This window comes from Colobus angolensis, unplaced genomic scaffold (assembly GCF_000951035.1).
Source record: "Colobus angolensis palliatus isolate OR3802 unplaced genomic scaffold, Cang.pa_1.0 Scaffold116, whole genome shotgun sequence".
Classification (NCBI taxonomy): domain Eukaryota; kingdom Metazoa; phylum Chordata; class Mammalia; order Primates; family Cercopithecidae; genus Colobus; species Colobus angolensis.
Genome location: NW_012112697.1, coordinates 3,872,161 through 3,897,281, shown reverse-complemented (window position 1 = coordinate 3,897,281; position 25,121 = coordinate 3,872,161). Strand labels below are relative to the sequence as shown.

At 41.9% G+C, this 25,121-nt stretch overlaps 1 protein-coding gene across 2 annotated transcripts in view; it reads right to left on the bottom strand.

The window, feature by feature from the left end:
- Nucleotides 1–22,296, bottom strand: part of PMFBP1 (polyamine modulated factor 1 binding protein 1) — a 55,337-nt gene extending 33,041 nt beyond the window's left edge. Inside the window, exons 1-6 of one of the 2 annotated variants that reach the window (XM_011961709.1) lie at nt 22,122–22,296; nt 21,044–21,115; nt 14,716–14,868; nt 14,323–14,438; nt 4,535–4,783; nt 979–1,200 (exon numbers count right to left, since the gene is read on the bottom strand). In XM_011961709.1, coding sequence (XP_011817099.1) covers nt 979–1,200; nt 4,535–4,741 — 429 coding nt within the window. In that variant the 5' untranslated portion in view covers nt 4,742–4,783; nt 14,323–14,438; nt 14,716–14,868; nt 21,044–21,115; nt 22,122–22,296. Of the gene's footprint in view, nt 1–978; nt 1,201–4,534; nt 4,784–14,322; nt 14,439–14,715; nt 14,869–21,043; nt 21,116–21,898; nt 22,101–22,121 lie in introns of those variants that run through there. The other variant, XM_011961703.1, reaches the window with a different exon arrangement.
- Nucleotides 22,297–25,121: the final 2,825 nt, after the last annotated feature.

The following is a 25,121-nucleotide window of genomic DNA, read 5'->3' as shown; positions in this document are numbered from 1 at the left end:
AAACCCTGTCTCTACTAAAAATACAAAAATTAGCTGCACATGGTGGCATGTGACTGTGGTCCCAGATACTCTGGAGGCTGAGTCAGGAGAATCACTTGAACCTGGGAATTGCATTCCAGCCTGGGCAGCAAGAGTGAAACTCCGTCTCAAAAAAAAAAAAAAAAAAAAAAGAATGCATTTTGAAAGTAAGTTTTAAAACCACTTTGATAACCACTTAGGTAAAAATAACCTCACGCCCATTTATATATGTAACTGTATATAGCACAAGCCCTGAGAGGATTCTCAACACATTATTCAAGTAATTACCTAAGAGGAGGAGGAGAATGATGGGGAAGAGGTTGAAGGCAGACTTTCATATTTAATCTCTGTACTTCTGTCTAGAAAGCCTATAATAATTGTATTACTTGTGTAATTAAAAACAGCAGTTAAAAGAAAAAAGAAACAAACCAGGTGTTTTGACTCTTCTTTCCCATGTTTCATAGCTTTTTCCTCCTATTTGATCCTGAAGTTGTGGTTTGCATGAGTCCTGTGGCCTAGCAGAGCCCCCTGCCGGACCCCCATGAGAACTAACAAAAGATTGGACATTGTTAGGGAGAGCTGTTGGTATTAACACCTGTGAAAGGAAGAGGAAGGAAGCAAGGTTGGGCAGAGGGAGATGAGCTGTGATGCAATCTCAACAAAGGCTCAGCCAACCCCACAGGGAACTGCGGGGCTGGAGCTTATTTGGTAATTCTCTTTTGGCATTATTTGAAGTGGTGGCTCTTTATATTAATTAAAGAGCCTCAAAGTTGTGAAGAAGTGATCTTACAGCATATGTGAAAGCTGGGGGTTCAAAACCTGAGGGCTACAAAATCAAGGGCAGGAAATGACATTTGGGTTAAGGTTTGGGTTTCCAGTGGAGGAGGCTGGGACAGTCTGAGGGGACCACCTGGGAGCACGTCCACTTGCCTGGATTGAATGGCCTGGCTTAAGTCCTACCTGACCCATGATCCCGCCGAGCTCCCCCTGCAACATCTTCACTTGGTGTTCTAGTAACTCGATGTTGCTCAGGGAAGACTGGTATTTATCCCTGTAGAGGCTTAAGCTCCTCTCTAGGGAGGCAATCTTGTCCCCGGCCAAGGCGAGTTGCTCCTGTGCCAAATGGAGCTTCTCCCCTGTGTTCTCGTTGTGATTTCCCATTTCCTCCTCATAAAGAATCACCTGTAGGTGTAGGAATAAATCCACATTGAGCCCATGGAAGCATGTAATGAGGAAAGGATGCAGTTGTAAGACTCCCTGCAGAGAAGTCTTGTATCTAAACCAGAAGACCAGATGAACAGAAGAGAGGCTGCACAGATCTAAAAGCTACAGTATGTAATGTCAAGATGTTAATGATGGAAAATAAAAAAAGATGGCCTAGTTAGAGGTAAGCTCCTTCAAGGCAGGGACCATATCCATTTCCTATTCTGCCCAGCATGTGGTAGGAACTCAGTAAATACTTGCTAGTTGACTAAGAGGAATGAATTTTTATAGCTCTGTTTTTTTTAAGGGCTTGAAATGCTGGTAGTTTTTCCTTTCCAGGCATTCTCTAGAAGTTGAACTTAGAAAATGTAGACTTCCTCCTGCACACAGGACGATGTCAACAAAGTTCCCAAGAGAGGTGGGGAACATGACCCAAAGTTCCTCTGGGATTTGCACAATCCTTATTTAGATTTATTTTCTTCCTCCTCAAGTAATTAGTCAACCAACGGACAGATATTTATTGAAAGCTCATGAGCACTGTGTTAAGGGCAGAGGGGATATATACATATTAGACATATGCTCACCCCTCAAAGAATTTAAAACTTTCACAATCTTGGGGAGGTAAGAGTTAAAATGAATAAACAGCTGTAGGTAGTTGAGTGTGCTAAATCATATGACTCCAATCTGATGCGTTGAAGGAGTTAACAGCAGAAGAGTCATCAAGGATGACTTTATCTTAGTTTAAATAATCCAATGCAGAATGCTGATAGAACATGTTCCATTAGTTGAAGCTCATTATACTTGCTGCCTGTCATTTGAGATTCTTCTCAGGAAAGGATGTGTAAGGTATCTACTATGTAAGGAGAAGAGGAGAGGAATATTTTATATCCAAATATTTGTAACCGAAGCTATCAGTGGCCAGCCCATATCCCCCAGGCACTTGCTATTTCTTTGCAAGCTAACCCCATTCCCACTGCAAGCATATTCAACTCTTTCTGAGGGCTTCTCTGATACCAGTAGCCCATTCAGCCAGAGAGGGAAGACCGGGTAGGTTAGAAGTGCTGGGGAGTTAACACCCTCAGGAGCAGCCCTCAACCAGTGACTGGGGTGTGTTGGGTTCACTCTGAGGCATGTCCTACACTATCTGCCAGAGTTCCCCAGAGGGACCAAGCAAGCAGTCTGCTCAATACCAATGTTCTTTATGAGCTTTTGGTCCTTCTTTGACTCACTTGCTCGTGTGCTTGCAGGAATCACCTCTGGAATTAGTTACTTGTATTTATATCCTTGTTTTAGTGTCTGCTGTTGAGTGAACCCAACCTTAGACAGAAGTTTGATGAGGCTGTGCAACAAGACATTGGGGGAACTTGGCAGAATGTCTAAAATAATTTTCTCAGTGCTTTCTCAGTTTGGGATCTTTGACAGTGACTGTTATTTGCTGAGTCCCGTATCGATTCTCCCGCTCTTGCTTAGTAATTGAGCCTTGACTGTACTGGGGGCAGCAATGAGCCTCCTAAAACACCACATTTCCTAGGCTTCCTAGAAAGTACCTGTTGCTGCATGACTAATTCTGGCCAGTGATATTTAAGTGAAGGTGTTGTGGCTTCCGGAAAGTGTCCTTCAAAGGAGGGGAGTGTGCCTTTCCTTTCCACCCTTGTCACCTGGTCCCCTGCCCATTTATCTGGATTATTTGGAACAAGGATGTGGCCGAGTATGGTGGCTCACGCCTGTAATCCCAGCACTTTGGGAGGCCAAGATGGGTGAATCACCCGAGGTCAGGAGTTCAAGACCAGCCTGGCCAACATGGTGAAACCCCGTCTCTACTAAAAATACAAAAATTAGCCAGGCGTGGTGGCATGTGCCTGTAATCCCAGCTACTCAGGAGGCTGAGGCAGGAGAGTCACTTGAACTTGGGAGGCGGAGGTTGCAGTGAGCCGAGATTGGGGCAATGTACTCCAGCCTGGGCAACAGAGTGAGACTTCGTCTCAAAAAAAAAAAAAAAAAAGGATGTGACGGTTGGAGCTCCAGGAGGAGGCACCTCAGGTGACTTAGAGAATGGAAGCCCTGAGCTGATGATGGTGGAACCCAAGGATAGACCCTTAGACCTGATGACACATGCAGTTGCCATAACAGCAACAGACCACCTGTCTCTGACCTTTTTAAATATGACACAGAAATAAACTAGCTTATTTATTTTCTGTTATATGCTGCTAAACAGAATCCTAACTCATTCAAGGTCGCTTGATCCAGGCTGGACCCTTTTGTTTAAGTTGTACTGAACCAGTAAGTTTTAACACAGCCTTGCACTGTCTTTTTAAAACTATGTGTGTGTGCACAGGCTTAGTCACAGATTATATTTGTAGGGTTAGAATAACCTTTCTCTGTTCCTCCCACTCTCAATTCTTTTCAGCAAATTTTCACTAGGTGACAATATTCCCTTTTTAAAAATTTATGGTCTTTAAGGTCGTTCCTAAAGTCCTTAAATTTAGTCCTTAAGCAACAGCACCATCCAAAACACTCTTTGAATTTTTTTTTTTCTTCTCTGTCCTTCCAATAGAACCTAACTCCTTGAAATTTTATCTTTAAATCTAAAGAAAGAAAATGCCAGGAGAAATCCCAGGATGGAAGAGTATGTCTGTCCCATCACTTAGAACCCACAGTTTACTGCAGCTAGTGCTATCACTGCTCAAGTGGTTTTAGTGCTGCAGCTTTGGGTCCTTGGAATTTACCTGGGATTCTGCAGGGATGCTACTCTTTGGCTTAGAAAATACCACCCTGGAACACGAATGGGAATTAATGCCCTGAATATACTTAAGTGAAGTCTATATGATCTAAAACTCCAGTCTGAAAAAATTACCTGGTACTCTCAATGATTGACTCCTAGTCAACGTCTGGTTATCTTATCTAGTGTGCGGGTGCCAGGAATTTATATATTATCAAGACCTTATTTTTCTAAAAATGGTGGATTTAATGGACCTTATACCTCTTTTATAACCCTCAGAGACCTACAGTCTTTTGCATTTAAATTGCAATGGTAACAGAATGGAGAAGATGGACTTACACATACACACACACACACACACACTCCATATATTCCACATGCATGAATACTCTGCTCTCACCCAGTTACACCATTCAGTTTAGTTTCCTTCTGCTCAGCTTCAAAAAGATCAAGAATTAAAGGGGAAAGTTTATAAAACCTGCTTGAGATGTTGCAAAGCTCTCCTAAGTCCAACATCTGCTTTCTAGTGGGCTTGGTGTGATTTCTGCAGGTACCTAAGAATGTGGGGTATTTCCATGGTTAATCTTTCTATACCTCATCTTCTTTCAGTTTGCAGTGATGGTGCAGAAGAACCAGGTCAGAAGTCTGCTTTTCTAGGATGGACTGATACTGGCGGAGAGAACAGTAAGAAGTCTGCAACTCCTCTGTGCGAAACTCCAGTTCTTGTTGAAGGGCCAGCAATTTTTTCTTCAGTTGCTGGAGTTGCCTCAGATGACACTGTTTACTGGACCCAAATTCCATCTCTGACTCCTCGAATGCTAATGCCTGTGCTTGCTTCTTGTTCTACAACAGAGACAGGATATACAGAAAAGGCTTTAGGCCATCACTCAGGATGTATATTCATTCCAGGATTGTTTTCATTTGTTCAGTCATTCACATCCATCTATCCACCTTTTTCTCTCTTCATCTACAGAGAACTTTTCACTCTATTCACAAGGAAATGTATCACTTAGTATTCCCACTCAGTAAGACAAATTCGATAGAAGAAAAAAAATGGTTCTTATCCACCAAAATCTTATTATTTAGGTCAGAAGAAAAAAATATACACATAAAGGACCTAGAGAGATAGGTGTGATAATATGCTCAGGTGTTGCCTTCTCATATAAAGATAACACTAGTGACTTGGAAGGAAATGGATTTCTGGCCATGGTTCTTGGACTAAACTTGGTATTAAAAACACCTGGGTAAAGGAGCATTGCATTGAGTCAATGGTGAGTTCTTGGGGATTTTGAAATGCTGAAAAATGAGAGCCAGAGATATTGTTCAGGTACATCTGGGCACTGACTCTGTCTCCTTCTCCTGAAGGAAGATGTGACCTTGTAGATGCTGACTCTGTGTGTGTGTGTGTGTGTGTGTATGTGTGTGTGTGATCTCTTCTTGCTAATCCACAATCTACCTGAAATGCTGCTAGTCTTATCCTACATTTTCGTTCATTCATTCTTCACTTATTCATTCACTCAATAGACACAGGCTAAGCACCTGTGTTGTACCAGGTATTCTGCTGGTAGGACACATCCCTGTGTTGCTGATGCTTCCATATTTCCTATATTTTCCAGCATCCCTTATGACAGTGACATGTGAGGGAAAGGTGGATAAAGAGGGTAGCCTGTGGGCAGTCCTTAGCATCCAACTCTGCTTATTCTTCTCCTGTTCATTCTTTAAGATTCTGTTTAAAACCTGCTCTCCTTCCTGTTTTTTCCCTGCAAAGTTGTCTTTGCACCAGTACCACAGACTTTGTTAGCATGTCCTTAATGTGGCATTCTGTATTCTGTCTGTAATTATTTCTGTGCATTTTAACTTCTAATTAGATTATAAACTCCTGGAGGGCAGGGCCATGTCCGCTCTTATGGGGCCTAGATTATAGATTCATACATACCTATGTATTGAATGAAAGAAATGAAAATAGAGTCCAAGCAATCTCATTGGCTTCCAAGGGTTTGAGCCTGTGGCGTTGACCTCATTAACAGAGTACTTCTAATATAGCGGCTTTCCAAATTTTAAATTAACTTTTTGAAAACAGATTTATTGAGGTATACTTTGCATACCATGAAATGCAACCATTGTTAAGTGTGCAATTCATTGACTTGTAATAAACTTATAGAATTGTGTGACCATCATTACAATCCAGTTTTAGAACATTTCTATCAACCCCCCAAATTTCCTCATGCCCATTTTCAGTCACTCCTGCTCCTTCCTCCAGCTCCAGGCAACCATAAATCTGCTTTCTGCCTCTATGGATTTTCTGCCTTTTCTAGATGTTTCACATATGGAATTGTATAATATGTCATTTTTTGGCTTCTTTAATTTAGCATATATATATATATATTTTTTATTTTGAGACAGAGTCTCTGTCACCTGGGCTGGAGTGTAGTGGTATGATCTTGGCTCGCTGCAACCTCCACCTCCCTGGTTCAAGTGATTCTCATGCCTCAGTCTCCCGAGTAGCTGGAATTACAGGCATGCACCACCACACCCAGCTAATTTTTGTATTTTTAGTAGAGATGGAGTTTTGCCATGCTGGCCAGTTTGGTCTCGAACGCCTAAGCTCATGTGATCTGCCCGCCCTGATCTCCCAAAGTGCTGGGATTACAGGTGTGAGTCACTGTGCCTGGCTGCATAATATTTTTGAGGTTCGTCCAGTTTGCAGCAAGAATCAGTATTTGAGGCTGGGCGTGGTGGCTCATGTCAGCACTTTGGGAGGCCGAGGCAGGTGGATCACGAGGTCAGGAGATTGAGACCGTCCTGGCTAACACAGTGAAACCCTGTCCCTACTAAAAATACAAAAAAAATTAGCCGGGCTTGGTGGCGGGCGCCTGTAGTTCCAGCTACTCAGGAGGCTGAGGCAGGAGAATGGCGTGAAACCAGGAGGCAGAGCTTGCAGTGAGCTGAGATCACGCCACTGCACTCCAGCCTGGGTGACAGAGTGAGACTCTGTCTCATTTGGTTTATCTGTTCACCAGTTGATGGATATTTGGGTTATTTAAGTTTTTGCCAATTATGAATACTGCTGCTATGAATATTAACCATACTAGCCTTTGTGTGGGTATGATATTTTCATTTAATTAATGTGCTCAGCAAATAATGTGGTACACCTACTATATCCAGAACTACACTAGGTAATGGGGATATAGCATTATATAAAACAGACAAATCCCAACTTTGTGGAGTTTGCATCTAATACGGGGAGAGAGAAAACTAAGCAAGTATATATGTAGTGTATTAGAAGGACAAAATGCAATAGGGGAGAGTGAAACAGGGGAGGAAGATGAGGAATGCCAGGATGGAGGAGGTTATATTTTTGAATTAAATGTTTGCATGGAGGACCAAATTGAGAAGCTACATTTAACCCAAAACTTGAAGGAGGCAAAAGAAGGCATCTGGAATGCTCTAGGGAGAGATGGCCCTGGAGGTGAAGGCATGCCTGGTGATATTTGAGGAGCCCCAGGGGTTGCAGCCACTTTTTTTTCTGGCTGGAGCAGAGATAGTAAGGGGAAAAGTTGTACCTGATGGAGTGAGATAGGAAAAGGTGAGGTCTTTAGGACTGTATAGCCATTCTCAAGACTTTACCTTCTTTCAGGGAGATGAAAGACCTTTGGAGGGTACTGAGCAGAGGAGCAGCATGATCTCCCTGAGCTTTTATGAAGGACACAATGGCTGTTTATCGGAAATCAACTCTAGGCAGGCAAAGACAGAAGCAGAAAGACCAGGTAGAAGGCTACTGCAATAATCCAGACAAAGGATGATGGTGTGGACCAAGACGGTAGCAATGGTGGGTGTGAGAAGTGGTTGGGTTCTAGATGTATCTTGAAATGACAGGACACAGGATTTGCTGCTGGGTTACAGGTTGGATGATGGGACATGATGGTCATCCATAACAGATGATGCCAGGGTTTTGGTCTGAGTAACTGGGGAGATGGAATTTTAATGAGATTAATTCAGTAAGAGCTGGAACCTGAAAGACAAAAAACCTCTACTGAGAGTGGTGGTGGCAGCACAGAGAAGGTAAAGGAGGCTCAACCCAGTCCAGAACCAGAAAGATGATAGCTGATTGTGTCAGTACAATCCGAATGACCCTGTCCAAGCTCTACTGGAAGTGTCTCATCCTAAGTGCCTCAGAATTGAGAAGACAGACAGAGAAAATGGACCCACTGTGGTCACCAGGCAAAATAAATCCTAGGCAAAGACATGGTGAATGCTTGGCCTGAATCCAGTGTATGTGACTGGGGGAAAGCTGATGAGACCTCTTTTCTAAGCTGAACAAAGCTAAATTTTGTATTTACTTTGTATAGCTATAATTGCCAGCATTTATATTAAATGTTGTTGTTTAGGGCTTTCATTCTTTTCAAGATAAGAACACTGCTAGTCTCACAACTCATCTGTGAATGAGGTCTGGAGAGAAGAGAGTTGGGAGTAGCGTGTGTGGTGTGCTCATGTGTGCGTGTACCTGCACATGCACGGATACAGGGGCTTCTGAAGACCCTGAGTCCTCCTGCTTATACAGTAAGTTAACAGGGTGGGGAGCTACCTGGAAAAAACATGATCACAAATAAGTACTTAACGTGGACAGAATTAATGCGAAGGAGTGAACATCCTGGGGTAGGGTTAATTCAGAAGGGCTTATTTTAGTATATATCCAATACAATTCTTATCAGGCCAGGCATGGTGGCTCACCCCTATAATCCCAGCACTTTGGGAGGCCAAAGTGGGTGGATGGCTTGAGATGAGGAGTTCAAATCCATCCTGGGCAACACAGCGAGACCCCCATCACTACAAAAAATAAAAAAATTAGCCATGCATGTTGGCACATGCCTGTAGTCCCAGCTGCTTGAGAGGCTGAGGCGAGAGAATCACTTGAGCTCTGGAGTTTGAGGCTTCAGTGAGCTACGATCACACCACTGCACTCCAGGCTGGGCAACAGAGCAAGATACTGTCTCAAAAAAAATCTTTATCAGATTTTGCCAAAATCCTTTTTATTTTGCTTCGTAAGCATCTGTCCACTGCTGAGTGTGTATAACCCTGCTGAAAACTAACCGTGGTCTCCTGTTGCATATTCATTCTTTGCTTCTCTTTCCTTCCATGTCCCTATTTTTTCTTCACTGCCCAGAAGAATGAGAGAAATGCTCTTCTTTTAAAATAAGTCAAACTGTCTCTCTCTTTAGGGCTTCCCCTCTAGTACCTGGTACCCCCATCTATACTTTGGTGTGTTTAGAATTGCTCTGTGGCCTTAAAGCTTCCTGTGGGAAATAAATGTCTTTTCCTAAATGATGTGTGTAAAGCTTAGCAGTCTGGCAGGGATACTGGTGAGATGTCAATGCTTAATCTTCCCCAGAGGTCATCTTGAATCTTCTGGGTTTAATTTTGGTCGGAGGCAACATGATGGGCTAGCCAGATGATGCAAGTTCATGCAACTCTTCCAGTACAGGACAAATATAGCACCCAATCTAATTTGCCTGGTTATAAAGATCCAAGGACTGCTTCTACCTGCAGAGAAACTAGAGTTCTTTGGTTAGGAATTTTAAACATTTGCACACTATAGATATCAATGGGTTTAGAGGAATCAAATTTCAAAGACTTGGAGAAATGCCTAGACTTATTTGAGACCTATTAAATTTCTACTTATTTATCCTTATGCATTCAAAAGTTTATTTTTCTAAATTCTAAAGGAATAGAAAATGACACACTATGGATTAAGCCTACACTTCACTTACAAATGTGCTGAAGAGCAGTATCTCAAAGGCACCAACTTATTTCCTATTGCTTCTTTGTCTTTTTTTTTTAAACATTCTTTCTAATGAAGACGCAGATATTTTATTAGAGTCTTCTTTGACTTTTAAACTGAGATCTGAAGAAAATAAGCATGTTGAAAGACTAGTTCTTACAGAGGTGAGACTGGTTCTTAAAATGACCATCTGGAGTGAGAGGTGATTCTGGAGGCCATCTGGTCTACCAGGTTTCTCAGCTGGATTTCTATCCAGGTCTCAGCTGCTTGAAAAGATGGGGACTCCTGGCTGTCCACAGGAACCTGTTCCCATATTTAGTCAACCTTTCAGCCCTACTTGTGGTCAAAGAGATTATAGCTATTGCTCCTTCCTTGCCTATGTGGCCACTTGATCACAGAAGGAAATTAATTGGCCTGGCATGATTTGCCTTTTGAAAAGTCACGTTGGTTTCCACCCAATACTTTGTGCTTTTCAAGTTGATGCTAATTGATTGATGTTAAGTTCTGTATTTTCCTTGTACTGAAGTTAAGCTGACAGGTCTATAATTACCAGGATTGTCCTTTTTCCCTTTTTAAAAAGATGAGCACTTCATTTACCCTTTTTCAGTCTACAGGGACTTTCTTTATCCTTTTGAGTTCTCAAAAATAATCACTAGCAGCTATGTAATAACACCTGCCAATTCCTTAAGTACTCTTCGAAGTATGTCATCAGGCCCTGCTGATTTGCCTAAAGCTGGCTTTTCAAAATACTTTTTAACCATTTTGTTCCCTGTTCTAGTTTGCGCTGACTAGGTTGGCATTGTTCAGATAACTGAATCCCTAATGATTTTTTTTTTTTTCATTTAAGAACCAAAAAGTCTCACTATCTTTTTTTAATGGAGATTTTTTTCTTTATTAAGAAACTTAAGACTTGGATACATCAAACTGAATTAATTTCCTGGGGAGGGGACCAAAATCCACGATAGAAAAAAGAAGTTAACACTGTCTGGGCCACAGCAGAACCAGAGAATACATTTGTATAGCTGAAAAATTCTAAGTGCTTCATATTTGACCTTTTGATACAGCATGATCTATTAAATTTGTGATAGGTATTCTTGGTGTTGAGGTGCATAGAACAACATAGGAAGTCTGCAAACTTTCAGCTGAATTGCATGAGGGGTTATTTGGCTTTTGAATCAGTTTCTCCTTGTTCACAAGGTAGCAGCAGCAACCATTAGCACAGATGAGGACTAACTAACTTACTTTTTCAGTCATTGTCATGAACTTCTCTTCCTAACTTTGAGGTAAGTGAGATATTTCCTTTGAACTCTAGTTTAGCCTTATATCACTGGATAGGTTTAGCTGCTTTTTTTTTTTTTTTTTTTTTTTTGAGATGGAGTCTCACTGTGTTGCTGAGGCTGGAGTGAAGTGGCACGCTCTCAGCTCACTGCAACCTCTGTGCCCTGGATGCAAGTGATTCTCCTGCCTCAGCCTCCCGACTGGCTGGGATTATAGGCACCTGCTACCATTCCTGGCTAAGTTTTGCATTTTTAGTAGAGACGGGGTTTCGCCATGTTGGCCAGGCTGGTCTCGAACTCCTGACCTCAGGTGATCCACCCGCCTCAGCCTCCCAAAGTGCTGGGATTACAGGCGTGAGCCACCGCGCCCGGACTTATCTGTTACTTTTTATGTCTTCTACAAATTGCATTTCTTGTACTTCCTTGTACTAGTAGAACAGAGAACTGTATGTTTAAGTGACATGAATTTTAGATGCATCTTTCTGATGTTGATATTCTTCTCACTAGTGACTTCTGCTTGCCTGAGATTCACTTAAAAAAAAGTATTTTAGAATAATTTTTGATTTACAGAAAAACTGCAAAAGTAGCCCAGAGAGTTCCCATATGTTCTTCATAGAGCTTTCCCTAAGGCAAACTTCTTAAATAACTGGGTACATTTGTCTAAACTAAGAAATTAATGTTGGAAGATTACTATGAACTATACTTTATTGGATTTCACCAGTTTTTCCACTAATGTGTTTTCTCTGTTCCAATATCCAATCCAGGATTTCACATTGCATTTAGAAGATTCAGTGAAATATTTTTCTTCCATTCCCAATGATTCAAAATGATACTGTATAATAATGCCCATCAAGATTCTACTAACTTTACATCTTCAACAAATTACTTTTATCCGCAGGAATCAAACTCGCCTTATATAGCTTTATGCTAAAAATAGTGTCCTCTGTACACTTCACAGATGAGTTTGGCAATCTGAGCTCTACTGAATATCAGGGCATGCACGCTATGCCACCATCAGGGAATGGAGCCTGGGAAAATTGCTCAAAACGCCCTTTCTTTTCTGGTTTGATCATTTTATTATGATATCTCTGCTGTTCTTTTCTCCTTTCACTTTAATTGAGATTCTCTTTTGATTCCTGGGCAGGCCCAGGACTATGGTGAGGCAAGTGAGATGCAAATTTTAAGGAGGCACTCAGTCTCAGGGTGGAGCACGTGCAGGTTGGCACCTAAAGAGCTTGTGCCCATGAATTTTGCACCTTAGCCACCCCATTTGCTTCACCCTATTTCCTGCTCTGTTCCTGGGATTGGGAGCATAACGCAGTTTTGATTTGCAAGGTCATATCACTCACCCCTTCCCTGCCACTCCTTTTGTTATACATAACATCTAATGTAATATTTTAATCTTTTTGCATAATTGTGGTTGTAAACTCTGACCTCCTGCTTGTTTCCCCAGCTCCTTGTTAGACAGTAGTCAGAATTTCAGAAATTCCTGGTTTCCCTTTTGTTCCCATATTACATTTCCATGTGGAAGGCAGATCTTAAAGGGATTTTCTGGGCGGATGAGTGTAAGTCTACATCTAATTGTGTATTGGTATGCGTAGTCTGCTATTTAAATTCTGCACTAAGTGCTAGGGGAAAAAAGAGCCCGCTTTAAAGCTTGTTTCAAGCTGTTAGACCTTCTTCTGGGCAATTAGAATAATAAAATGCAATTTAATACCTTTCTCCTTCCAAGTTGCCAGGTACATTTATAAGCCACATGGCTTTTCCTGACTGGGGGAATAAGTAAACTCATGACAGCAATGGTGAAAATATCCTAAAATGTTAATATTTAGAAAGAAGTAAATTATGATAATCTTCTTCCTGAGATCCATTTAGGAAACCAGTGGATTTTTCTCTATTTGTGACTTCCTGAGGAAAGCAATGCTTAGAAGATGAAGTAGAAATGCTTTGTTGGTAGTATTTCTAGGGCATTGCAGAGGAACAATTTGTGGTTTCAATAGTGAGGCGGTAAGTTCTGGGAGAACTCTTATAGACGCAATGAAAAGAGGCCAGATCCTTGACCACAAACAGTGAAGAACACAGTGGTGGCTTCACAGCCTCCCAGCGGCTAACTTTGGGTGTCCAGCAACAGGTCTGTGCAGCCAGGACCTGCTTTCTGTTTACCAAGAACTCAAGTCACTAAATGGAAATGAAGACCACAAGTAAAGAATTCTTGGAAACCCAAAATGTTTAGAGAACTGTGGGAAAATATCTCCCAGCTGGCTCCCCAGCTTGTGTGGATAAATTTAGAGACTGACTTAAAGACCTTAGATTTAGAGCTTCCAAAGAAAGCAAACCTCAGGTTGAAATGAAATTACCTCAGCTGACGAACAGCCTAGACTCTAGATAAGTATTAGTCCAAAATCAGTCTCAAGAAAGATGCTCATGCCAGGAGGTCCGCATGTTCACACATGCGTAGGATCAGTGCTACTGAGTGTCTTGGCTTGGACGGCCCTGAAAGCAGGCTCTGTGACAAGGAACTGAGGGTCAAGTAGTAGTTGCTGTGGGAGGTGGTCTTAGTAAACTCTGGCTGGGGAGTGGGAGACTGAAGGAAGGGAAGGAAGCAGATAAAAGGTGTGTCCACTCATTGATTGATGGGCATTTGGCTGGTTCCATATTTTTGCATGTGGTGTATATATACAACGGAATGCTACTTAGCCATAAAAAGGAGTGAATTCATGGCATTCGCAGCAACCTGGATGGAATTGGAGACTATTATTCCAAGTGAAGTAACTCAGGAATGGGAAACCAAACATCATATGCTCTCACTTATAAGTGGGAGCTATGCTATGAGGATGCAAAAGCATAAGAGTGAAACAATGAACTCTGGGGACTCTGGGGAAGGGTTGGGGGGTGGTGAGGGATAAAAGACTACAAATTGGATTCAGCGTATACTGCTTGGGTGATGGGTGGACCAAAATCTCACAAATCACCGCTAAAGAACTTACTCATGTAACAACAACAACAACAACAACAACATTGGGTTAAAAAAAAAAGGTGTGTCATCAAGCCAGGTACCACTGTGAGCAACTGGGCTCAGGTGCATTGAGGAAGTCTGTGAGACAGCATGCCTTGGGTTACCTCTGACGAGGGAGAAAGGAAGGTGGGAGATGTAATCTACCATCTCCTCATCTGACATTGCTTGAAGGTTGCTTCTAGAGGCATTAACTCTTGAGAAACTGAGCTCGTCCTATTATCAGGTTCCTGCATCCAGAAGAAAAGCTTACAGGCAGTAAGACACAGGTGCGGCAATAAAGATCCCTTGCTATTCCGATGCACACTGATACCTTGGAGCAGGTGCGATGGTTTTTATTTTCATGGTTGACTTAGAAGTTTGTCTGAGATCCATAGCAGATGCTGCTCCCCTTGTATCACTATGATCTGATATTTTCAGGGCAATGGGCTGTAAATACAGGTGTGAAAGGCCCGATAAGGAAAACATTGTGCCTAGGATGTACATGACCTTGGAGATAGATGGAAAAATCCTGAAGGCAGCAATGGCATTTTCCGTGTGTGTGTGTGTTGGGGTGTGCGTGGTTAATTCTCTTAATTCTCTCTCATTGCTTGCTCAATAAGTACTCTTGAATGAACAATGGAAGAACTTTCTATTATTCCCGCCCAAGGGAACAGAGGCAGAAGTCGAGGGAGCATGGGTGAGCGGCCGCTGCCAAGTCCCTTACGTGGCTGCTGTTCATTGCCTCCTCCATGCAGAGCTGATTGTCCTGCAAGGTCTTCCTCTGTCTCTTGCAGACATCGTGCAGATTCTTGATGTCAACTTGCAGGTTTAACAGCTTGCTGTTCAGGCTGCTCACTTCTCTGTCTCTCTCCCCCGCCTAGGCAGCCAGAAAAACAAAAGCATCAATTATAAGCTATCAAGAAAGTGCTTGCTTTCGTTCACTTAACAGGTTGACAGAGACTTGAAATTTGCTGGAAATTTGTCCATCAACCGTTAGCTGTTATTACTCATCCTGTGTAACATTTACACAGTTTCCAATTGCCAGGTGTCTGAGCGCTCTGCATTATTCAGACAATTACTGATTTATATTAATTAATCTTCACCACACTGCTGAGGGTGCACCACAGACAATTCCCCTGTTTTTCAAGAGGAAGTCAGTGCCTAGAATAATTCTAGGCACCTAGTGGACTGTCTATAAATATTAATGGCTCTGCCACTGATGAACATATTGAGATGTCAAATGAACTTGTCAAGACAAGTATAGTGAATCCATGATGGGCTTGATATGGGATTCTGAAGTCTCTTACCTTTCTCTTCTACCCACTAAACTACCAAAAGATCTCCCTCACCTATAAACCCAGTGCTTTTCTTTTTTTTTTTTTTGAGATAGAGTCTCGCTTTGTCACCCAGGCTGGAGTGCAGTGGCACAATCTTTGCTCACTGCAAGCTCCGCCTCCCGGGTTCATGCCATTCTCCTGCCTCAGCCTCCCGAGTATCTGGGACTACAGGCACCCGCCACCACTCCAGGTTAATTTTTTTTTATAGTTTCAGTAGAGATGGGGTTTCACCATGTTAGCCAGGATGGTCATGATCTCCTGACCTCGTGATCTGCCCACCTCAGCCTCCCAACAGTGCTTTTCTTTAGAGGCATTCACAATGGGAACAAAAGTGAGATCCCTGGGCTGGTGGCTAAGTTCTGTCTTTGATTATGAGTGAAAAGAATTAGCTAATTGTTGCTAGATGGGGATGGAAAGTAGTGATTGAGATATAAATAGAGTGTGTGGTGCATAGTAACTTGGGTGGGGGTGCGGGTGCAGAGCTGCTGTAGGAGGGTGGGGCTTTATCACACCAGGATGCCACCTCCACTCCCAGAGTTGTGGGTGGTAATGGTGTGAAAAGGAATGAGGAAGAAGTCCTGTGTGAACCTGTGTAGTGCTTCAGTTCTGTCACTGTGCTGGTTTTCTACAACGCTCATGAGCACAGGTGTTACTGCTGCTGAGTTTTAAATCTAGGAACTGAGGCTGGTTCTTTCATGGTAAGTACATGGTTTGGCTCCGTGTCCCCACCCACATCTCATCTCAAATTGTAATCCTCACATGTTGAGGGAGGGACCTGGTGGGAGGTGATTGGGTCATGGGGGTGGTTTCTCCCATGCTGTTCTTATAATAGTGAGTGAGTTCTTACAAGTTTAAAAGTGTGGCACTTCCCCTCACTATCTCTCTCCTGCTGCCATGTAAGATGTGCCTTGCTTCCCCTTTGTCTTCTGCTATGATTGTAAGTTTCCCGAGGCCTCCCCAGCTATGTGGAACTGTGAATCAGTTAAACCTCCTTTCCTGATAAATTACTCAGCCTCCAGTAGTTCTTTATAGCAGTGTGAAAATGGACTAATACAGTACCTATCTCTTAGGTTAGATTACCAAGAGGGTTCTTAAGTGAGGATTCATGGCATCTATTAAAGAAACACTCCCAAGAAAAACCAGCATGGAAGAAGGGGAAGCAGAATAGGGAAGGGGTAAAAACCAAGTACAGGTACATTTTCAGAGAATCCTGTGGGCAGTAATTTTAGCCTGCTCATATAGGAAACTCTGGAATATAAGCTACACCTTAGAGTCTGTCCTGACTGGTGTCAGTGAAAGCTGGGCTGTCAAACTCAGCATCAGTCAGTCAATGGCCAATGGCCATCCCATGGGTTATAAGCAACTAAGAACTTCCAGCTCTCTGCCCCTGTAGGCAGTGACTTCAGTAGTCTAAAGACAATTCTTCTAAGAGAGTTACAGCTGCAAAAGTGCGCAGTAGGCAGGGGACAGGTGCATAGAAATAGTGAAGGAAACTAAGCCACAGTGCCCAAGGTCTCACATCTGGTTAGTAGTAGGGCCAGGAGAGCACGTTCTTCCTGACCCTGTAGCTGGTGCTGTGCCATCATATCCGACTGACTGGTTTGTCTTTTGAAATATATGAGCTGCATAACATACATTCCCAGAGGAACTGGAGACCTGATATGGGCATCGTAAATCAAGCCTTACTGGACAGGTCAGTTTAAAGGACCCCTACACAAGGCCGAGGGGGGCCGGAGGACAACGGCGAGAATCGGACATTGCAATGTCAGAGTATTCAGAATTCAGAAGGTTTCCCAGAACTGCTGCTGTCTCTGCTGATTTATTTCTTCATTTCCATTTAGTACCTGGATTTTTTTAAACCACTTTACAGTTTAATTAGGTTAACGGCATGGCTCTGTCATTAAAAGGATTTCATTATCTCAAAACTCTCCCTCCTCCTCTCTTGCTCCCATCCTTCGTTCCTTACTTCCAGAAAAATAACAGTGGATGTCAACTGTCCTAAGCATGTAATTACCATTAAGACAATTACCAGGGACTCTCTTAAGAGAGTATGTGTAGAGTGGCCTTAAAAAACGGTGTACAGACACTGTTTTCTAACTTGGAAACAAAATGCTTAACTCGATAAAGAGTGGTAGTTTGATTCTGGTGCTTTGGATCCCTTTCCTGTGGTTACCACACTGGGAATAGGGTATGGAGCCTCTCCAGGAAGTGGGACCCTAAGGAACCTCTTCACTCTAGCCACACGACTGTCTTTCTTTGGCATCTACGAGCAATTTAGGTGACAACAAGATGCCTGCTCCACAAGAGAGCCAAAAATACCCTATACTCTTGCCTTGGTGCTGAATATAAGTGTCTTAAGGCAGGGACCCTGACAGCAGATTGTTCCCCATGGAGACTAGTACACTGAAGGCTCACTAACAAAATACCAATGATACACACTTGAGTTTCTCTAAATTAAAAGTTAAGTGCTCTCTCTCAGGCCAATAAAAATATCCTTTCTTCCTCCAGTTTTGGATGTCCTCTGAGTAGAAGGCCTGATAGCCCAATTCTTTTGCACCACCAGAAGTTCAGAATTGGATCTTCAATGTAGATGATCTCATCTAATTTGTACATTTAGCATTGGCTCAGAGTCTCTGAGAAAATGTCTTCATTCATGAAACAAGGTTTGGAATAAATCATCTTTCTTTGAACATTCCTTAAACCAGTTGAATAACAAATATGTTTTGATGGATGTCAAGTGAAATTCACTTTTGAAAACAAAACTTAACCATTCACTCCTGGAAACCAAATTATAAAGAGGTTTTGATGCATCAGAAAAGGAGTAAAAATGCTGGGAGAGTCATCAGGTGATTTCCAGAACCATGTTCAATTTTTAATTATAGGGAGTTATTAGAAAAGGCTGTGCTCACCTCAGAACCCCAGAAAAGCCAATGTTTCTGGGGTCTCAGTAAACCTAATTTCTTGCTAGTATCTCACAGAGATATTAGCTGTAAACTATTTACAATCCTATCTACTTTATGAAGGCTAAATCCCAGGCAGATGCCTTTTGAGTATCAACATGCAATAGGGATAGATTTAATCTGACATTTCATCAATCATAGCTCTGTAACCATTACTGGGGCATGAGATGAACCGAGAGTCATAATGTTGACCCTCAGGCACCATCTGATCCTGTCCTGGTCCTGGATCTGAAGTCATTAACAATGGCTGAAATCACAAGTCTCCACTGCCAGGTGAGTTTTCATTTACATAAGTTATGTACTTAGTTACCTGTTTTCTCTTATATAAGGTTGGAACCTGGTCACTCGGCTTTGAAACATATGACAGCAGCAGCAGCTATCAACCCACAGGCAAAATGATGAGTGCTGATACTGCAGTGGCTACCATATTCATGATAACTATTAGAAAATAGGTTATTTACTGAAGCAAATTTTCTGTATTGATTAAATGGGTCTTTTGTCAAAAAGCATGGTATCTCAAACATATATTTCAAAACAGGAGAAGACATTTTGCTCTAGGTTTCCAAGTACTGACAGTCTCAAGCTTCTTCTTGGGGGAAGCTAATGTTAAATTGAAGCTCGTGATTCAGTAGCATTTTCAGAGCCCAAGAGCACTGCAAAGATTCAAAATGGCAGCATTCCCAGGGATTTGGCATTTCAACATGAAAATCCAGAGTAATTTAGGATTCAACCAATAACACCATAAAGGTCATCATCTTTGGGATATTATCTTATTTGTCTGAGGATAAGGACAAATCTTCAATAATCAATGGGAAACCACTTTTAACCACCACTAATATCACAACCATTCAATTTATGGTGAGAGTCATGCCTTAAGAATCACGAAACCTTAAAAACTAACATTGATTCAGGAATTTTTACATTTTACTTGTGTAATAGTAGAGTTTACAGTTATCTGCAGTAATTTTAAACACTATTATTGATATTACTGACTTGATTACCAGTTGACTTTTCCATTTATAGAAATATTACAGTTCTTGCACTACTTATGATGGAAATGAATGGGTACTTATACAAGGTTTTGCCTGTGAACAAACATTTAGAACCAATTATGTTCATATACTGAAGAGTGACTGTATTTTATGGTGTTCTAAATTCTTTAAAAATTGGTGTATACCTATGTAACAAATCTGCACATTCTGCACATGTATCCCAGAACTTAAAGTATAATAAAAAAGATTAAAAAAAGAAAACATTATGAAATGTAAGAAGGCTAAACACACATACACACACACACACACACACACACTTAGATTAACAATTTAAAAAAGATATCTGAGAGATTCCCTTATCAGTTGTATATTCATTAACAAGTTATTTAACTTCTGTGGCTACATTTCCCTATGTATAAAATAGAGATAATTATAGTTTCCTTAAGGTTGTTGTGATGATTAAATGCATTGGTAGATACAATGTACTTAGAATACTGTCTGACACATATTGTGGAAGGCCAGATTAGCGTTTGCCATAAAAACAAAATTGGCCATAAGTATACAGTGTAGGATACACATAACATATGGTGGAGATCAGCCACCTATGGAACGTGAGCTGATTTTTTTTGGCACCTGGGCAATTTTCACAGACTTTTAACTATCATATCATTTGAGAAATTATTCTACCAAGAAGGTAAGCTCCATGAGAGTAGGGATCTTTGTCTATTTTGTTCACTGCTTTATTCCCAGCTCCTAGAACAATGAATGCCTGGCACATTGAAGGAGATCCAAAGATATAAGTTAAATGAAGAAACAGCCTTCTAGAAAATCCATACCAGATCCTTGTTCCCCACAGAACTGGTATCAAGTTCTGTATGGCTCCAGTAATGCAGCAGGAAAGGAGTGGACTGCCTGTTTCAGAATCTGCTCACCTCTTGGTAGGAGGTCTGTTAAAAAGCATGTGGTACGTGGGACAATCCTTTACTCATCAAAACAGTCCCCTTAAATCCTTTCTGAAACAAGGTAGGGCATACATAAACATAGTTTGTTGCTGTTGTCGTTGTTTTTGTGACAGGGTCTTTGTCGCCCCAACTGGAATGCACTGGTGTGATCATGGCTCACTGCAGCTTCAACCTCTCAGGCTCAAGTGATCCACTTGCCTCAGCCTCCCGAGTGGCTGGGACCAAAAGAGCATGCCACCACACCTGGCTAATTTTTTTTTTTTTTGTAGAGACAGGGGTCTTACCGTGTTGCCGAAGCTGGTCTTAAACTCTGGGGCTCAAGCGATCCTCCTGCCTTGGCTTCCCAAAGTGCTGGGATTACAGGTTTGAGTCACTGCGCCTGACCCCATAAACACAGTTTGACCAAAAGATTAAACTAATCAGACACTCCATCTTCATATCATTCCAGATAAAGAGAGAATGTTAGCAACAATAGTTAATATCAATTAAATACTTTCTACATGCACTACCGTTGCTAATCCTCATACCAAGTCTTTGGAATAGGTGATCATCATTCATATTTTCTAGATAAAGCAAAGGAAACTTAAAGTAGGCAAAAAACTCAGTATCATACTGCTGATAGATATGGACCCAGACCCACCCAGCTCAAGTCTAGCCTCTTAAACACGATGCTCTGCTGCCCACCTCTGTCCATGATATTTTGTGATGCTTATTACTGGAATTTTGAATAATAAAACATGAAAAAAAGTCCCTTGTAATGAATATTCAACTCCACGTATGTAGAGGAGTTAGGAGCCTTACCTCATCTTTCATTTCCTTGGCAGCTCTCAGTTCTCCTTTAACCTTTAGTATTTTCTGAGCTTTGTTATAAACCTGAAAAAGTCCAAGTATTTAAGATGGAAAAAGTATAAATGAGCCTGCCCTTTAAAGATTTTCCCCGCTGGATCTAGGCCCTCAGCAAGAGGTTTGGAAAATTCTCCCGAACTGTTAGCAATACCCGTTTGCCTACCCATCTGTTTGTGTTTTCAAAAGTGTGTTAAAACCTCCAGATGGTAGGACCATGGTTTTACATCTTTTCCAGAAAACCACTATTTGGTGAACCAAACAGTTTCTGAATTCACCCTTCTTGGAAAGCAAAAAGTCTGAATCGAGTTTACTTTTTGGATTTCTATGTACTCTATGGCTCAGATATAGTTAACATTATGTACTTACTGTGAACCAGACATGATGTGCATGACCCAACTTCATTCTCACATGAACCCTGGGAGGCAGGGACTACTACTATCCTCATTTATAGACAAGGAAACTGAGGCCCAGAGAGGCTAAGTGACTTACCCAAGGTCACAAAGGCTCTCTTACTACTCTATGAGGAGCTTCCATTAATTTTGTAACTATTCATATGAAATATCTGATGATGTGATGTTTTTTAAGCATCAGCTTGTTATAATGTTGATGCTCATAAAGTTAGGAAACCTGTGAAGTGCTGAGACTTATCCAGCTAGAAAGCCTCCAAGGAAACCAAAGGTCTTTGCACATGTATGTGTGTGTAAGTACAGGATGATGCATTTGAGGTCATAATGCACTGAGCTTATTAAAATTATCTCATTCATTCTGTTTTTAACCCTAAGAATAGAAGAATTTCCACCAGGAACTTACCTGCAGAATAGCTCAAGGAATAAGAAGCTATTAAAATACTCATCTTTTGTAATAAACCACATCCCCTATCCCTAATATAAGCCAAGAGGAAGAAAGAATGTTCGTGATGCGTGGAATCTGGAATGTTTTATGGAGCTGAATTCTGATTTCCTGCATTGTGTACCCTCTGAAGTCTTCACGCACAGAGCTGTGTCGTGGGAATGGAGGTGTGGTTCAGGCTCACCTGGTGGGGACAGGCTAGGTGGTGGTGTAGCAACAAACAACCCCCAAGTCTCAGTGGCTTACAACTGTGAAGGTTTATTTTTTACTCTTGCTACATGTCCTTTATGAGTCAGCTGGGGCTCTGCTCCACATCGTCCTCAGTCTCCTCCTAGTCCTCAGCTGGTGGAACTTCTATTATCTAGTATGTTACCTGTTGCCATGGTAGCAGAAAAGGAACTTGGTGAATCACCTACTGGTTCTTAAAGTGGAAGTGAAACACTTTGCTTCTGCTCACATTTCATTAGCCAAACAAGTCACATGGCCATGCCTAACTTCTTTCTTTATCTCCCCAAAGAAATACAGGCATATGTCAGAGAGATTGTGGGTTCGGTTTCTGACCACCAAAATGAAGCAAATATCATAATGAGGCAAGTCACACAAATGTCTTGGTTTCTCATCGCATAGAAAACTTATGTTTACACTATCTTGTGGTCTACTAAGTGTGCAATAGTATTATGTCTAAGAAAACAAGGTGCATAACTTCATTAAAAATACTTCATTGCTAAAAAATGCTGAGGTGGACACAAGGGAGCACATGCTGTTGGAAAAATGGCGCCATTAGACTTGCTTGATACAGGATTGCTACAAACTTTCTATTTGTTAAAAATGCAATATTTGGCCGGGCGTGGTGGCTCAAGCCTGTAATCCCAGCACTTTGGGAGGCCGAGACGGGCGGATCACGAGGTCAGGAGATCAAGACCATCCTGGCTAACACGGTGAAACCCCGTCTCTACTAAAAAATACAAAAAGCTAGCCGGGCGAGGTGGAGGGCGCCTGTAGTCCCAGCTACTCGGGAGGCTGAGGCAGGAGAATGGCGGTAAACCCGGGAGGCAGAGCTTGCAGTGAGCTGAGATCCGGCCACTGCACTCCAGCCTGGGCGACAGAGCGAGACTCCGTCTCAAAAAAAAAAAAAAAAAAAATGCAGTATTTGTGAAGCACCGTACAGTGAAGAGCAATAACACGAGGTATGCCTGTATTGGCGAACATCACAAACGACTTCCATACTAGTCAAACAAGAAGATTAAAAATAGCGTGGCATAAAAGAACACTAAACAGGGTTCTAGGCCACCAAGCTTCTGAACCTGGTTCAGCAGCTCACTGGAGTAGTGGCCTTTGGAAAGGCCTTCATATCTCTGCACCTTCATTTCTGCTTCTGTAAACTAGGAAGCTGTAATAAATAGCCTTTAGAAGTCTTTCCTAGCTTTCAAGTTCACTGATTCAGTGCTCTACCATGATGGACATCTTTCTGTAGGAGGAACTATGAACTCAGCCCAAGTACCATACAAAAGTTGTAACAGAACAAATGTATCCTTGAGAATCATACTTCTTTGCAGGCAAGCCCACCGGATAGTCAGGAGATGATTCTGAAATCAAATGAAATCTTGTCCAAAAGACAGAAAACTTATTTTCTAGATTGTGATGGTTTCATCTACTGTGGAGTTACACAGCTGTAGTTGCAAGAGCCAAGAACATTTCGAAGAAAAATAGAAGGCATAGGTTCTAATATTTGCATGAAAATATACTGAATTTACTAAGTAAGGTAAGAAGAAAAAAAGAGAGCTGGAGTTTGTTGCATGAGGGAGACGTCAGAATCTTGAGTCATTAACAATAGCAGCGGGCAGTTTGGAAGGGCTTATGATGAAAAAACTGGAAGTGTTATATGATAAGTTTTTGATGCATTTGACAGTAATGTTTGCCAGATGGATAGGGAAGAGTGCTTTGGGGGAGCCCCACAGGCTTTACGAAATGCTCATGGGAATGTTCACAGTGCTGTCTGACTGAGGAGTGTGGCTGGACAGATACTTTGTGGAGGAAGGGCTCATCCCAGAGGGAGGGACTCTCTACCAGATCCCTGGTTACTGACTCTCTGAAGCCAGGACTTTGCTCATGTCTCTCTCCTCTCAAACCTTTGTTCTTACAAAGATGCTTCCTGCCTCTCTGTTGAGACCTTTATTTCTTCATGCTTTTTCTGCTGCCATCTGCCCAGGGAACTCCTTTCTTGTATTCAAAACTCCTGCCATCTGCTTTTTCAAGTAGGCCTTCTCTTGGTTACAGCTGTGCCTAAAAAAAGTGATTGTAGTGAAAACAAAAACTTGGTCAGAGCTTCTAGTGATGTTTTGTGCCTCCCCTCAGTCCACTCTCAGAGCACCACACCTTAGGAGATTCCAAAGAAACACCTAACACCACACCTCAAACGGGTGACTAAGGCAGCAAGTATCAAGTTAGGTGTGCAAAAAGAGAAAATACATATTTCTATTACTCAGTGTTTTTGTTAAGCTCCATTTTCACCAAATGGCAGAAAACATAATCTTAGTTATTTCTGAGACAGCACCATGACTTTCAGGTTAAAAATGAATCGGTTCATGATTCCCTCACAGTTCATGATTCCCTCAACCTCTTTAAGCCTGTCCAGAGTCCGCCTAAGATTCTGAGGTCCCAGTTTGGATCCTGGCACCAGGGGAAGCTTCTGGTCCATGGTCATGGGTATCTCTCCCAGCTAGAGTATGCTGAGGTGTCATTGTCCTGGTCAGTAGGCCACATGTATTAATATTAGTCTGTTCTCACATTGCTATATGGAAATAACCAAAACTGGGTAATTTATAAAAAAAAAGAAGTTTAATTGACTCGCAGTTCTGCATGGCTGGGGAGGCCTCAGGAAACTTACAATCATGGCAGACAGCACCTCTTTACAAGGTGGCAGGAGAGAGAATGAGTGCCAGCAGGGGAAATGCCAGACGCTTATAAAACCATCATATCTCATGAGAACTCATTCACTATCACAAGAACAGCATGGGGGAAAACACCCCATGATTCAGTCACCTCCCACCAGCTCCCTGTCACAACACATGGGGATTGTGGGATTACAATTCAAGATGACAAAGCCAAATCATATCACCTTATATCCTGTGTCTTCCTCATCCTAAGGGCTTTTGGGTCGCCTGGCCCTTCCTCATCCTTTGAA